This window comes from Sander lucioperca, chromosome 10 (assembly GCF_008315115.2).
Source record: "Sander lucioperca isolate FBNREF2018 chromosome 10, SLUC_FBN_1.2, whole genome shotgun sequence".
In the NCBI taxonomy this organism is placed as follows: Eukaryota; Metazoa; Chordata; class Actinopteri; order Perciformes; family Percidae; genus Sander; species Sander lucioperca.
In genome coordinates this window covers 9,910,762-9,927,518 of record NC_050182.1, presented here as the reverse complement: position 1 = coordinate 9,927,518, position 16,757 = coordinate 9,910,762, and the positions used below count along the sequence as shown (strand labels likewise).

Genomic DNA, 16,757 nt, shown 5'->3' with positions numbered 1-16,757 from the left:
GATTTGTGGATGTAGGAACACAGAAAAGCCATGTTTACGTTAATAAAAGCTTTTTTTTAACCTAATGTGCTTATTTTGGCAAGAAGATGCAGCTCTTTACTGTTGAAACATTCATGGCATTTTGAATTTGTGGACTTCTCTGCATAGCTGGCTCAACAATCAAGTGTTCTCCATGCCAGTGTTTAAGGTTAAGGAGGTATTAAGTAAGTAATACTAAAGATGACCTCTAGTGCTCATTAGCAAGAATTACTCCAGTAAAAAAAACAACCCTTGAACCAAAGTAATCGGTGCTGCAAAATCACTGTATTACAATATATCTTAAGTATATTAAGTATAGAAGGAAACACACTGCTGTCTGTGGCTCAATAAAACCCAGCATAGGACCTATTTAATTTCATCACCTTTTCATTCTGTGATTAAAATTGAGCACTACCTCTAACATAACTCATAGTTTTTTGGCAGGGGGTATTCAAAGTTCAAATGTCACTATCTCCCTTTGTCTCAACATGTTGTGTTGAATGTTCTCTTTGACTTTTTTGTTTTAAATGTGCTGCTATCACCTGCATGTTGCCTTTTGTTATCGTTGAGTTTATGTAAAACAAACGGGAGACTGACATACATATACATGTATATATCAATAAAACGGGGAAAAGTAATGTCATACTGTATATGTGGCCGTTATATGGAAATGTATATTGTTTCATTGCATTTGGAGAGATCTCCAAAAGTATAGACCGGTGTGTTGTATTTTTATAAGTAGATGGCTTTCTGTTTTTCTTTGATGGTGTGATTTTAAAAAAATACAATAAAATGTCATTTTGTGAGCCATGACTGGATCACAGACTGAACATGTCGTTTGGATGGGAACATAGACTGTGTAAAACAGCATGAAATTTCCATGGGAAACTTTTAACACACAGTTGGAGTTTTGGCACACGGTTTTGGCTGCAGTACCATAAACGTCCTGCAGATGGCACTCGGTTGCAAGAAGTGTATCTGAAGAACTATGGGAACAGATACTAAGAGAAGACAGAAGTTTGGCCAACGTGGCATCTTGTGAATCCAAAATCCGTCGGCAAAGGATTCTTGAGTGTGGCTCGTTGGTCTAGGGGCATGATTCTCGCTTAGGGTGCGAGAGGTCCCGGGTTCAAATCCCGGACGAGCCCTCATTTTTGCCAAAATATAACCCTCACCTGGGTCTGAAAGAAGACAATCACTCCTATTAATACCAACTAATCATCATAGCATAGTTAACTTGTTAGTTTCTCTGGCGGGAAATTGGAAGTTAAAGATTTTCACATTTTAGTCTACAGTTTACATTACATAGCGTCCTTTTATAATAAGACTACAGTGCAATTACTGTGCCAGTTTTCTAAGATAGTTCTTAAATAAATGACAGCTCCAGATTGACATCCCATCTATCCAATGTAGTCATGAAAATCAATTACACCTTTCCATACATATACAGTATGTGATGAAGGAAGAAAGTCTTGAGGTTACCTGGTTGACTTTAAGTACAGTATTTGAGGGTAGGCTACATTTACTGACCTCTCGCCTCTGCTGAGAAAAAAGACGATCTAATGGACCTTTTTCACAGCAGACATGTTGACTTGTCATAATAGGAAAAGCACAGCTGAAATTGATAACCTTAACAATGGCTCAATTCCATCAAGTGTCCCAGTGAGCTATTTCAGTGAGTCAGCGTGTACAATACCAGGGCCTCTCCTAAGTGGAATGCAGCCATCATGGTTTTGAATACACCTGTGCTTTTCCTACTATGACATGTCAACATGTCTGCTGTGAAAAAGGTCTATAGAAGACCACTACTGTGGAGTTGGTAGAGATTGAGTCTTTTGCAGTTCAGTAAAGCGCCTGTAGATGGCGCTCAGCCACCAGAAAATCTAGAGTGGTGACATGTAGAAGAGAATAACAAATGTCCAGACAACGTGGCATGTACAGTAAAGTCAAAAACTTACGGTCGGAGAGCCATGACAGGTGGCTCGTTGGTCTAGGGGTATGATTCTCGCTTAGGGTGCGAGAGGTCCCGGGTTCAAATCCCGGACGAGCCCTGAATTTTTCAAACTCGAGGGCAAGACATATAATTAACAGACATTGAAAGACTCAACGACAAACACAAGAACAGCTAAAAGTTAATCAGTGCACAACAAAATCCTTAATACACATTGAACATACGTGAACATGTGACAGATGTTAGCCCTTTCTCATATATTGTTGCGGAGTTGTATATCTTATTTACATTTAATATTAAATTGAATTGATTTTGTATTTAATTTGATAGGGATGACATATGCATTTTAAGATAGTTCCAATACAGAGTATGAACCTTATGTGCTGAAGAGTTTATAGCTATTGCTAATTTTCATCTCTTATTTCTCGTTGGGCTTTTACATGTACAGTGTAATTAGAATATCAACTTTCAGTATCATGAACCACAACACACTACAAATATGGAAATGCAATAAAATAAACATCACACAATAGACAATACACATACCACCATACACTATTACAGCTTGATTATTTACAGTACAAAAAGCTTAAAATATGTACAGCGCTGGTTTGTTTTTAGCCATAGCCTATATGTGGCATAATTAGTATATGATATGATCATATATCATGCTTTTGTTCTTGCTACATTTACTAGGCCTACCTCAACAAATGCTCAAATATTTTGCCATACACTTTTATTCCATACAGTTCATAAGCTGTACTGTATATCCACACATGCTGTGGCTAAATCAATTTATTTGGTTATCATCACATTTACAAGTTTAATAACAGTGTAGGCTAATCTTTCTTAAATAATTAATATCATACATTTTTAAGGAGCCAATCTATGGCTTTATAGCATGTTTAATCCAAAAATATTTGCAACTGTTATAAAAGAAGTCCCTATTAAATCACAGCAGCAGCTAGAAACCAGTAATTGAGCTAATCCAAAAACTCATTTTCCCGGCAACCCATCTATATCCGTTCCTGCGCACAACAGCCCGGCTTCTCCGTTAAGCGTCAGTGTCATGACAACAGGACGATGGCTGCAAGCAAGAGGGTGAGAAATGTGATTTTTGCGTGAACCAGGAGTACCAAACCATCAGCTTTTACGGACTGGCTCGTGTACGTGAAGGTAAGAAAAACTCTGGAACAAACCTGAATGTGTTTTGTCATTAGCGGAGACTCCGTGTCAACGGCAACGACACTGTTCTTGACCTGCTAGCTAACGTTGGTTTCCAGGTAACTTGGAGAGCTAACGCTAACGTTAGCTAATTAGCAGGCTAAGCTAAAGTTAAAGCAGCCTGGCTGTAAGCTAATTCACCTGTGCAGGATGCCTCAATTTGTAACCGACTTAAAAACAACTCCTGAAGGCGTGTATGATAATTTTATTTTACTTTTTTTTGTTGCACACTCATAGAGGACCACACCATGAGTCCTCATGGGTAACTTATTGAACAATAAACCCAAAGGTGTTTGGTCGTGTGCCATTAAAGCCCAAGAGTACATAAAGTTGAAGTTCAACTAATTAACTCGTTAATTTTCTCTCTCTCTCTCTCTCTCTCTCTCTCTCTCTCTCTCTCTCTCGCCCTCTCTCCCTCCCTCCCTTGTGTGTTGAACGGAGTCTGTACTGTGGCTTTTAACGGAAGTAAAAATACTGCTTACTCTTAACATGTTTCGTGGAGTGTTATACACAGATTAAAGACTACAAAGTAGACAAAAGGTCAGTTTTCTCACTGAATAACAAGAGCAAAACATGTAATATACCTTTTTCACGGCAGACATTTTGACATGTCATAGTAGGAAAAGCACAGGTGTATTCAGAACCATTAATGATGGCTGCATTCCACTTAGGAGAGGCCCTGGTATTGTACATGCTGACTCACTGAAATAGCTCACTGGGACACTTGATGGAATTGAGCCATTGTTAAGGTTATCAATTTCAGCTGTGCTTTTCCTTCTATGACAAGTCAACATGTCTGCTGTCAAAAAGGTCCATTAGATAGCAAAGCACATGATAAGAGCCGTGTACGTTTGTAAACATGCAGTACTAGATAGATGGATAGATAGGTAGGTGTGTGTGTGTGTGTGTGTGTGTGTGTGTGTGTGTGTGTGTGTGTGTGTGTGTGTGTGTGTGTGTGTGTGTGTGCCGTGGCTATAATCAATTGGTTTGGTTATTATTACTTTTACAAGTTGAATAAAAGTGTCATTTTACACATAATATAGTAATATCATAGTTTTCAGTTGTCTCCATATATTCCTATACAGCCTGTTTAATCAGAAATATCAGTAAAAAGTCAGTTTATCCCTAAATGAAATACTTAAGTATCCCAGCAGAAGCTGACAGCTCCAGTTTGACTTCTTATTACCATCCAATCTAACCTGTAGAAACTTGCTTTGCCATAAAACGGTGTTGTAGCTACATCCCCAGAGCCTGCAGAGAGCTCAGGATGCTATCCATCACAGGGGACTGAACATGTACAGTATTCCCCGGCCGACCCATGTTTATTATCAGGGAGATGGTCAGAAAACAAGAACATGGGCAAACTTAGTCTCCTCTTAGTGGAATTAATTTTCATTATCTACCAGCTTCATGCTCGCAGAAATCATTAGGCTAGTTGAGGCACATGTTACAGCTAATTGATTTAAATATAGTAGAATATAGAAACGTATAATAATATAATAATAACAAAAAAGAAGTGCAGGCGATATGCAACAGGTTGTGCTAAGGAAAGTCAACAAAGCACAAAGCCAAGCAGACAGTCACAGGATGATACTGTAAGTGATTAGCCTGTTAGAAATATACTTGCTGTAATAATAAGTAAGTAGGGCCAGTGCATTATGGTTTCCTGCCCCTCTCGCTGCGGTCATTGGGTTAGGAACTAATACTTGCAGCAACTGTATCATCAGGAAAAAAACGGCTCTTTTTTCTTGTTAATGCAGCAAATGTCTGGTATTTTGTTTCATTTGATAAGTGTAATAATGTTCAGGTTTAATAATAAAAAAAGATATAAAGAATCGCCGTACTTCCTTCCCGGCTAAAGCCTTTTAAACATGACTCTCTTATGAAATATCTTGACAGTAGGAGGTGTAATGTTGCTTTAACACCCGCTCAGGTCTGGATGGCAGTGTACTGGAGATAGATTCCCTCTCTGGATTAGCTGCCTGTTCCACCTGCTCAGCGCTTAGCAAGTAGAAAAGCTGCTTGCCCCCACCTACCCCCCCCTCTTCATTCCCCCCCAACTCTCATATGCAGAATCCTGGGGTCATGTGATTGATCTTCAGGTCTGCCATTGGCTGCAGGTGTCAGTACGGTGCACTGAGAGCCTCTTGGGCCAGCAGATAGTGGACAGCAGACAGTGGACAGTGGTCCAAGCTGTCACCACACCAACGGCTTGAGCTCCACCTCTCTGGTTAAACTGATTACCCAGTGTTTTTCTAGTGTACAGAGGGTTGGTGATTTGATCCTGTGCCAGAAGTGAAAAAGTAATGCTTTCCCGCCCCTTCTTCATTATCCACTGTTGTGGTGCCCTAGAGCAAGGCGTCTAACCGCCTAACTACTTTATTGGGGCTGCTCAATGAACAGGAGATAATATTGTGAGTTTAAAGTAAAAAAAAAAAAAAAATCTTTGTGTGTTTCTTTGTTCATCTATTTGTCATTCAATAGTTTATCTTAAATGTATTGCTACACATTGTGAATTAAAGCAACACTATATAACTTTTCCCGCTTTGGTCCCCCTACGGGTTGGAAGCGGAATTGCCCATTACATGACATTACATTATGCAAGTTTGTCAGATCGGGTAGCGGATCTGTAATTCGAATGAACTGAACAATGTAATGTGATGGACAATTCCACTTCCAACCTGTAGGGGGACCGAAGTGGGACAAGTTACATAGTGTTGCTTTAAAAGGACTATATTTATTGAAAAATGACACTGCAGAGAAACAGACAGGACAGCAGGACAACATATGTGTACATCACATTGACAGCAAAATGGAGCTGCAAAAAATAATCGATTAGGCTAATGGATTAGTTGTCAGCTATTCAATTAATGGTCAACTATTTTGATAATCGATGAATTGGTTTGAGTCTTTTTTTAATTAAAAGTTTTAAAAAAATCTGATTTCTTCTACTTCAATGTGAATATGTTCTAGTTTCTGAATATGTTTGAGTTGGGGACAAAACAAGACATTTGAGGACGTCATGTTGGGCTTTGAAAAACACATTTTCTGACATTTTATAGACCAAACAACTAATCGATTAATCCAGAAAATAATCAACAGAATAATCTAAAATGAAAATAATCGTGAGTTGCCGCCCTACAGCAGAAGAAATCTAACACTTTCTCTCCGCTGTCTTTCTCTCTTTGTCCAATCAGAGGCAGCATGTCTCTCTTCAAGGCCCGTGATTGGTGGTCAGCAACGCTTGGCGAGGGGGAGGAGTTTGACCAGGGATGCCTCTGTGTCGGCGACGTGGACAACAGTGGCACCGAACATGGTCAGTGGGTAGTCAGGAATAGCAAGGCACCAACCACCACACAGCATACAGGCTGCAGGACTTTGCCTGAAATGTGCCCATGAGGTTTAGACATTGTTATTTGTCCCTCTTATTACACCTCTTTCAACTTACTGCCTCTATGTGGATACAAATACAGAGTTAAATGTGTGTGTTGCTTGTAGTTAATAGGGTTGTGCACACATACAAAATGCATATAATGATGTACTGTATGTTGGCAAGAAAATATCTGTACTGTGCTTTTATTTGCCTCTGTGCTTTGTGTATTGTGTTTTTTTCCCCACTTGTCTTAATCAAGGGGGTAAGCTAGCACCCGCAAAGCGTACCTCCTATGGAGACATTTTGATGCTAATAAGCCATCACCTGCCGTTAGCATTCCATTGACTGCCATTAATTTTGGCGTCACTTTGACAGCGAATAACTTTACATCTGAAGCATTTAAAAACTTTATTTGTCCATTGTTTATTTCTAAAGAAACACAACAATGTATAAAAGACTCTATTACCTTGTATCTCACGTTATGGCTCCGTAGCAGACGTTTTTGTAAAAATGCTAAAGGCTAACGATTGTGTCATAACCACGCGACTTTCTGTCGCATAGTAGAAGAATTACCGTATAGTACAGGAGAAGCTTGCAGGCAGTTTCGACTTACATTAGCTGTTTAAGTTTAATTACCTAGCCTACTGTGGTAGCCAAAATGTGGACAACTCCTGCGTATAACAAATAGATATAACAAAACTTTATTCTGTTCTCTGGGTGAAGATGTCATTTATTCAACACCCCTTCTTGTATCAATTTACTTCAGGTTGAGTAGCTAAGACTAATCAGTCGGCATCAAAGTTGTTAAACTTTGTGTTGATTTAAAACTAAGAATAATGCAACACTGTTCAGGCCCCTTTAGCAGTGGCAATGGCAGCAATACTCAAAATGAAAGTAGTGACAGTGTGGCTGCTGTCTCTGGGGTAATAACTTCCATCCTGACTTATACCAAACATATAACAATTGTCCTCCTCTGTGTTTATAACTTTGTAGACAAGGTGGTGGTGGGCAGCTACATGGGGATGCTGAGGATATTCTCCCCACATGCCAATAAGACCAGCGAGGGAGCTCTGGTCGAGGCCCTGCTTCTCGAAGTCCAGCTCCAAAATGCCATCATCCAGGTGGAAGTGGGCAAGTTTGTGTCGTAAGTAGATTTCACAAATCTGGGTCATCAAAGGGTTAAAACGGCTTTTTACTGCAGACGCGGTGGATTGTAGGCTGTTATGTTTTTCCTCTACATTACATCTACCCTATGAAAAAATGACACATTTAATTTGACACCATGATTAATAGTCAAATTGAACATTTCATTCTGATTTGCAGTAGATGTTTAATGTTAATGCTTTTTGTTTCCATGGATAGGACATTGTGTCAAAATGTTTAGGTTTTTATGAGTTCAGCTAGCTAGATGGAAAAAGACATGTCAGTATTTAGACACTAATGGGCACTATTGGTTCCACTCTTGGTTTCACGGTTGCTAACACGGTGCCACTCCTGATAAATCAGGTCACCACAGATCTGTGCTCTAACACCAGGATCGTTGATGGTGTTACTAATCTCTCTCTGCTGCTCTTGGCTTCCTCCCCTTCCTGTACGTGAGGCCTTCACCTGTGTTAATGTTTTGTAGGTCAAATTGGCATTAGCCGCACACCCTTTGCCAGGAAGCAAACTTAATCACTGTCTCACGAATGCAGAGCTCTACCTTATTGTGACAAATAACAGATTACACTCCTCTAAAGGCACAAAGAGATTGTGATCAGCAAAGCAAAGGGCTGCAACTAATGCAGATTACTTATTCATCAATGGATGAATAGTATTAATATCAAAAAATAGAGACAAACACTAAAAACCTAAACAATTTACAATGATATGTTTTTGCGTGCTCAATTACTGTGCCTAAAATCTAGATGTTATGTTAAATAACAATAAAAAAAATGTATGAAGCATTTAATTATGTAACAAACTCTACATTTGCATTGTATGCATTTAGTTGATGCTCGTATTTTGAAATGGCTCGTTCTTAGTAAGTAAGTCAGAGGTCATTGTTGGAGGGGACACAGAGCGGTAGATGGACATATTGGCTTGCTCGAGAACTAAACCATTGGACTTTAGATTACAGGACAGCTACTATGTGCACTGTGGCCACCCTGACAGCCATATCTCTGTTTATGTTACATATGTGTGCTGCTGCCTGGGAACGAGTCACAGGTATTTATTTTAACTCTGTCTCAACTTTCTGGGAATTATAAGCATTCATAGTACAGCTTATAATAAAGCCTTACTTTAAACTGCCAGGCAGAAACACCCATTCATAACTCATCACATCGCTTTTTCATTCATAATAAAACCCATCCCTGCTTTTGCTTACCACCTCATTAATGTCTTTTTATTCCCCTGCGATGCATGCTAACCCAAAACCACCATGTCAAGAGTTTCTCTCCCTCGTCATGATTTACCATGATCTGTCAGCCACACGGCGACCCAAACATAGTTGTGCTTATAATGTCAGGTTAACCACTGAGTTGCTAGCATAGCTGTCGGAACCCAAGAGCCCCATCCTGCTTTGTTATTGCACTGCATAATTGGATCTTGAGAGCTGACAACCCTCAAGAGTCAAGTTCAAGTGAAATGTGCAAATGCCTCCAGTGAAAATGACTTGTTTTGGAGCGAAGATGATTAAGTGACCCCTGACAGCCAAAAGTATTTGAAAGTGGGGAAGAGGAAGGATAGCGGGAGGAAAGGAATGATGTGGGATGACAGGATAGTGGTGATGTGTCTCTTAGAGGATATATCCACTAGTATCCACTTTATACTTACCTAAGCAGGAAATGGAACACACTGAACCATGTGCTCTTTTTAATAAAACCCAGTTTTTGTAAAAAATAAAATTAACCTGTTAGAGCTCTAAAGCATCACTAGCATCAATCACTCTCAGCAGGATAGAACTGCTGATCTTAACATTGTTTGTGCCTTGCTCTGATCTTCAAGGTAGTTAACATTTAGGGCAAGCATAGACAAATGTTCGGCACTGATAGTTATCACACTGATATCTAGAGCCAGACCGATATATCGGCGGGCTGATATTATTGGCCGATATTAGGCATTTTCCAAACTATCGGTATTGGCATTTATAATGGCCGATAAACAAATATTTAAAAAATGAAATAAAAACGGACGAAACACCCTTCAACCATGTTATGAGTGTTGGCGTTGCATAGTTTGTCCACCAGAGGGCGCTCTACAACGTCCCTGTTGGCAACACGCTTTGATTTTTTTTCATTGTTATTGTGCTTTTGTTCAAAGGACTTTAAGTTTCATATCTTAAGTTTGTTATCGGCCTTAAAAATCCTTTATCGGTCGGGCTCTACTGATATCTATAGTTGAATTAATTAATTTCATTAAAGGTTAAGATGTATAAAGGTGCAGGAAACTTGTACCTTTTTGGACAACTCCAAATCTACGCTGCGACAATATTGTAAACAATTTCAAAGCTACGTGCTACAAAGTTGCGTGTCTTAGGTTGCTATGGCAATACACTGAAGTGGCACAAAGATGACGATGACAGACAGACATAGCCTTCCCCATTTATTTCAATGAGGTCACAAAGAAATGTCAAAAAAGTTTAACCTGGCTCAACTTTTGCTGCACAGCAATGCAGTGTCATCCTGCAGGGTGCGGCATACTTTTTAATGTGAACCGGATAATTCTACTTTTTACTTGGCAGTTGTTGCAACAGGGGATAAAATTGTTGTCATCATGATGACTTTTCAGAATTGTAAAAACCATCCTCATAGGAAAACAAACTGATGTGCAGTGTTGGGGCATCTAATAAGCCTCCAAACTCAATTAGCAATTTCCCAAACCAGGACAACATGCTCCTGCCAATAAAGACCCTTGCATGTTTGTAGCGCAGAATGTTTTTGGTCTGAAGGCAACAGAAGAATCTCACATTAAACATTATGATTGAGCCAGATGAGCTTCACCAGCCTCCCCTTATCTATTAAATTACACGAGGAATTGAACTCCTAACCCTGGCAGCCTTACTTTAGCCATTCATCCGAACGCTACCTCCCATAGTCTTACTGTGGGGGCACATGAACCTTCCAGAAAGGTTTTTGGAAAAAAAGCTCTGGTGGTTTGCCTCGAAGGGTTCCCACGTCATCACGCTGGAAGCAGAATCCAACTAAATCAGTCTGTTTGATAGATGTCGTGTTTAGTTACCTGCGGTTTTTCTGCATTGCATTCTTCAGACGGGTGGGCATTTTGGAGGCTGGGCCTCAACAGTGAAACACGTTGTAAATGTTGTCAGGGCAGACCGAGGCGGGCAGATGGTGAAAGGTTTTGTTTCAGCACTGATTTGAGTGGTTTTCCACAGAAGAAAGAAGACTTGTGGGATCCAGTTTCTCCTCCCTTGTTGTTCTTTGCTCCACAAACATTACAGCAGTGGTTGAAAGTCAGTGAGACAGCAGTTTTTCTGGGTCCAGAAAGTCGACAGATTCCTTCTCTGTGGGCTTGTGGTAAAGTAAATAAGTGAACATCTAGGATCAGCATCACTGAGACCATCATCTACACCCCAACCAAAACCAGTGTTTAAAAAAAAAAAAATCCACCAGCTGTTGCAGTAATTATTTTCGAGGTATGAGTTAAAATATGAATGGGTGCCACCCTTTAGCTGAGAACACGGGTTCTACCACAGTGGCAGGAAGCATCTGTCCTGAATGCAAGACACTGACTCCACCAGCTCCATGGCTGCAGCTCTGTAGCTGACCCTGACTTCTGATCTCTGATGTCCCCATGGAGTCACATTATATGGCCAACAACTTGTTTGTGCTTAGCATTACAGTTATACTCTATGTAGGGCTTACTCATAACCTTGTAGAACATATTTTCCCACAACTGCATCAGTTTATCATTTTACACAAAACAAGACAAAGAAACAACACACACCAAAAGTAGCAACATAAGAGCCATATCATTGACATTAACAGCCACAGCAACCCCGCCCACATCAAATACATAGAAGAAGACAATTGGTGCTTACTGGTGTTTTGGTGTATTGGTGTTATTCACATGTAAGCACATCTCATTGTGTTATTCACACAATGAGATTTTAGATAAATAATCATCAGAAGTGTGTATATAATGACTAAGTGGGTAAAGGTAAATAATAGAACAGCTAGAACAGTCTGGTAAGTTCAGAAAATGACATCACTTTACTGTAATGCAGCCTTTAAAACCAGGAAAAGACACCACTTATGCCATATCACGATATTACGATATCCAAAATCTAAGACGATATCTAGTCTCATATCACGATATCGATATGATATTGATATACTGCCCAGCCCTACCCCTAACACTATGTGGACTTTGGAGAGGGAAATCGTCCAACATAATTTTAATGGGTTGTTTGGAAAAAAATAACACTGCTGTGTTAGATGAGCAATTAATTATCTGTTATAAGTCATGAAGTACACTGTATTGTAGCTGTCATATCTTCACAACTGTAACTGTGGATTTTCTGAAGTTTGTATCCAACATACTTGGTTAGTTAGTTAACATAGTATTAGTTAACATAGTTGGTTGTCGTATTATTCACCATCAGCTTTACTGTTTTCAGTGTAACAGTGTATCTTTTCTTCTCTTTTTAGGTGTTCAGAGCTTCTTCATCTGGCTGTTCTTCACCCCAGGAAGTTGTCAGTCTTCTCTGTTTCAGGTAACACACATGCACACAAACGTAAAGGTAAACCTCTAAATGCTTCCTCTATTGTGTTCTCTGCATCTCATCCCACTTTGAATGAGCATTGAACAATTTTTTCATTTATTATTCATGTTTAGTGAGAACAACTTTCACCTTCAAAAACAGCATACAGATTAGATTTTTTTTCTGATCTGTGTGTATGTGTGCATGCAGGCACTGCAGGGAACGTGGAGCACGGTGACCAGTACCAGCTAAAGTTGGTTTATGAACACAATCTGCAGAGAACAGCCTGCAACATGACCTACGGCACCTTTGGAGGGGTCACAGGTATGACTTTCTGACAGCAGTGGCATTAAGTCACCACACACACACACACACACACACACACACACACACACACACACACACACACACACACACACACACACACACACACACACACACACACACGGATCATTTACAGCAATTAACACTTTATATCCACCAGGAAAAGTGTCTGGTAGAAGCCAGGCTGTGTGTATGTGTGCACATTGTTGTACTGTACCACATTTAAACATGAATGTGTATACACACACACACACACACACACACACACACACACACACACACACACACACACACAACCTTACAGATTAACCCATACAATGGACCACACATTTACGTAACACACATACACGCGTAATAATGACTCACTGAAATATATGTCCACATATAGACAAACATGTTTCTCCTCTCCTCTCCTGTCCTGTCCTGTTCTGTCATCCCCACTCCTCATACTCCTCCCTGTTGTCAGCACTAGATGGCAGTGCAGACCTTGTATTTACAGTTCTTCAAATGAATGAATGGGATCCTGTATTGCCTCTTGCAGGGAAATTCCCTTTTTAACCACCTCTCAAGAGCGGGTCAGAGTTCAGCTGCAGAACAGCACCCCTGGATCTGGCAGAGATTTATAGTCTACCTCAGCTACCAGCTAAGGTAGACAATGCTGCTAAATCACAGAACTTGGTTCAAGCAAAACCCACATGAAGATATTTCAAACACAAAATGTTTTTTGAGTTCTAACTTTAGGTTTTAATAAACCACGTTGCTCCCTTGGACATGAACAATTTCCTTTTTGCTGTAATAACCAGACCAAAAAGCAGCATCATACTAAAAAGATTAACTGACAAAGTAAAAATTCAGCAAAGTAGAAGTTTGGGACCTAAAATGCCGTAAAAGCGACAAATTACCGATTGAATTTCAGTTGCCAAATTTTTAATTTTCACTCTGCATGTATTTAATTTATGTTGCATTCATGTTGAGTTTGATTTTCATTCACTATCATCACTTATATGTGCTGCTGCTGCCGATTGCAGACCCTCTTCATGGTTTAACTCAACTAAATATCATGAAAAACAACGCTGAAAAATGGTCAATTACCAATTACCAATTTTTTTTGTTTCCTATTCTAGTCATATCTTGCAACAACTACTTTAACTCATACCCTTTCCTGCTTCCTGTCCTACAAACGTCTTATAAGCATGTTCTTGTGATGATATTTTAAACAATCTTCATTTCCTTTTTTCGACTGTCATAGATACACATTTTATATAACATCACGGATACAGAAGTGGTTGCTTCTATTGTCTCATCATTGTTAAGGTCATATGAGTTGTTTAGGGTTAGGGGTTTGAGTCGAGGAAGCTGCTCGCTGTTTCACTCACTGTTTCACTCACTGTTTCACTCACTGTTTCACTCACTGTTTCACAGAGTTTACATGGAAAGGAGTTGATCTCACGCTTGATTTGCTGGAGCACACTCACGCACACTCGTAATGATTTGCAGACACTTGCTAAAATGCACACTCATTTACAAACAAGTACAGAAATATAGATATTCACAAAGAGAGGGATGACCGGAGCTCTGAGGCCAGACCAGCCGCGTGTGTGCGTGTGCGTGTGTGAGCGAGAGTTGTGTCTGCTCTTACACGTGAGCGTGTAGGTCTATAATAGCAGCCATTTAGCAGTGCTGTAGGCGCTGTAATAGCAGCTCTGTACTAATACTTCTCTAATAGCTGGGCTGCCTTTGGGGTTTGGGTCATATTCAGGCCACACACACATATACACACACACACACACACACACACACACACACACACACACACACACACACACACACACACACACACACACACTGAGCCTGGACTTGCCTTTTTAAGCTTTGGTCAGACGCATACATATACAATACACACATAATCACACACAGAGACACATGTGCACTACAAAATAAATTGGCACACAAGTGTGCTTGGACACACATCCACATGTACCCACACACTCTCTCTGTCTCACACACGCACTCTCTCTCACTCACACACAGACGGAGGCGAGGCTCTGCCCACTGCAGTGTGCGGCCAGCCTCTGTCCTTTGTTGGCTGCTCTGTGTGCTTGTTCAACATGTCTTATTAATGATACCAATACTGGCCCGTTTCCTCCACTGTGTCTGAGCGCCGTCGCTCTTATACAGGGCTCTTTGACACGTAATACCTGGGCGTGTGAAATTAAACGTGCACAGTTACTATTATGGCACAGTCTGGCTCTCATTTTCATAACATAGCACTTTTCTTATTATTGATGATACAGCGCTGTGTCAGGCTGTCTGAGTGGGTGGTGTTTTGACCCTAACACCGAAGTGTGTTTGTCTGGGAGGAATGTCCACTCCTTGGGTATCCAGCTGTTTTTGGAGTCCTGACAAAACAGAGCATGTTTTTATTGAATTAAATGAAAACATGCCAGAGTCACGAAATATGTTGTCATTTTGGACAAATTACTGTTTATGGCAGCCTAAATCAGCTCCAAGTAAAGCTGCTTTTAGCAATTAAAGTATGTACTTTTTTTTTTTTTTACCCCTGTCTGAAATAAGAAAAATCTAAACCAGAGGATGATAAGAAGAAACAAAGATCAGAATCATAATACGCAACGCTAGTGCTAAGAGACACTGTCAACACTATAATTGCCGGGAGCTTGTATACTTCCAGAGATTTTCCACATTAAGGACAGTTACACAATTACAAACAACACACACACACACACACACACACACACACACACACACACACACACACACACACACACACACACACACACTCTCACTAATGAATGTAAATCCACACATATGCAGACATACACACTCATGATCCTGCAACATTTGCTGTTGGTTCATTTTTAGTATTAAGCACACTTCAGGGCGTGTCTGCAGTGTGAGAGACCTTGTCTTTCAGCGTGTTAACGGCCACCCTAAACTCCACTCATCTCTCACACACACACACACACACACACACACACACACACACACACACACACACACACACACACACACACAGTTGTCTTTCCTGTCTTGCCTGTTTGTGCCACTTGTGCTATGCCTACGAAGTTGTCAGTTACATGGACTGAACGTTTAGCTTGTGTGTGTATATATGTGTGTGCTGGTATTGATGACAATCTGTTCTTGTTTATATTGATCTTGTCATTTTTAAAATTTTACATTCATAGTCAATTTTACTTGTATTGGGCTAAACCTATATGTACTATTATAATCCTTTTGTCTTTTTAGGTGTGACATTGTACGATCTGTCCAGGGACAGCAGATGTAAAATAGCCTTTTGGCTAATTCTGGCACATTTTACATTTTCATATGTATTAGTGTGCATTGTCCCTGTTAACCTGAAATAAATAAATAAATAAACACGCACACACACACACACACACACACACACACACACACACACACACACACAAAAACACACACAAACGCGTGTTTACACAGAATAGGTGTGTAGGAGTGGGAAGCTTTTCTGTCTAAATTCTTGGTTGTGTGTGTGTGTGTGTGTGTGTGTGTGTGTGTTGGGCTGTAGGTGGCTGTCTCCCTGACCTCTAGTTGATGGCAGTGTGAGTTTTAATAGCGCGTTGAGGCCTAATTATAGTTCTCTGGTCACACAGCCACACTGCTTTATGACCGTGTGTGTTGCTGTGTGTTTGTGTGTGTGTTAGGGCTTAGTATGTCCTACATCAGGCCTTTCCTAACAAACGCACGCTCTTGTACACATTCATACCCAGAGCCAGGTGCGTGGAGGTGTTAATGGAGATATCAGATTCAGCAAGAGGGAGAAACACACCTCATAGCACAACACGACATCACGGCTGAAATGAAACAGAAGCCATGAATGTCCTCCAGGATCATTGGTCAGAGCTGTCATAAAACACAATATGTAACCCCCAAAAATGCAAGGCTTTTTAGCTAACAGTGATTCTGAAAAGAAACTTAGCTGTCTTGCGTACAGTGTCTCAGAAAAAAAGTAAAGCCAAGTGAAGTCTCTCCTCCACTGTGTTGCACTTGGTTGTACACATGAAAACGGGTTCTTTTTGTTACTTACTGTATTAATCTGTCAATTCTTACAATTATCGATTATTCCTTAAGTCTGTAAAACGGCTGAAAGATACCCATGAAAATTC

The 16,757-nt window shown here is 40.2% G+C and overlaps 1 protein-coding gene and 2 non-coding genes across 4 annotated transcripts in view; all 3 read left to right on the top strand.

Moving 5' to 3' along the window:
* Nucleotides 1-1,094: 1,094 nt before the first annotated feature.
* Nucleotides 1,095-1,166, top strand: trnap-agg. The gene has a single exon. It is a non-coding gene; the product is annotated as a tRNA-Pro (tRNA).
* An 831-nt stretch (nt 1,167-1,997) lies between these two features.
* Nucleotides 1,998-2,069, top strand: trnap-agg. Its single transcript has one exon. It is a non-coding gene; the product is annotated as a tRNA-Pro (tRNA).
* Nucleotides 2,070-2,994: 925 nt separating this feature from the next.
* The window catches only part of bbs9 (Bardet-Biedl syndrome 9), a 201,953-nt gene continuing 188,190 nt past the window's right edge, over nt 2,995-16,757 (top strand). For both annotated transcript variants that reach the window (XM_031298508.2, XM_031298507.2), the window contains exons 1-5: nt 2,995-3,145; nt 6,391-6,509; nt 7,560-7,710; nt 12,218-12,282; nt 12,481-12,594. In XM_031298508.2, the coding sequence (XP_031154368.1) occupies nt 6,398-6,509; nt 7,560-7,710; nt 12,218-12,282; nt 12,481-12,594 (442 nt within the window). In that variant the 5' untranslated portion in view covers nt 2,995-3,145; nt 6,391-6,397. The remainder of the gene's footprint in view (nt 3,146-6,390; nt 6,510-7,559; nt 7,711-12,217; nt 12,283-12,480; nt 12,595-16,757) is intronic.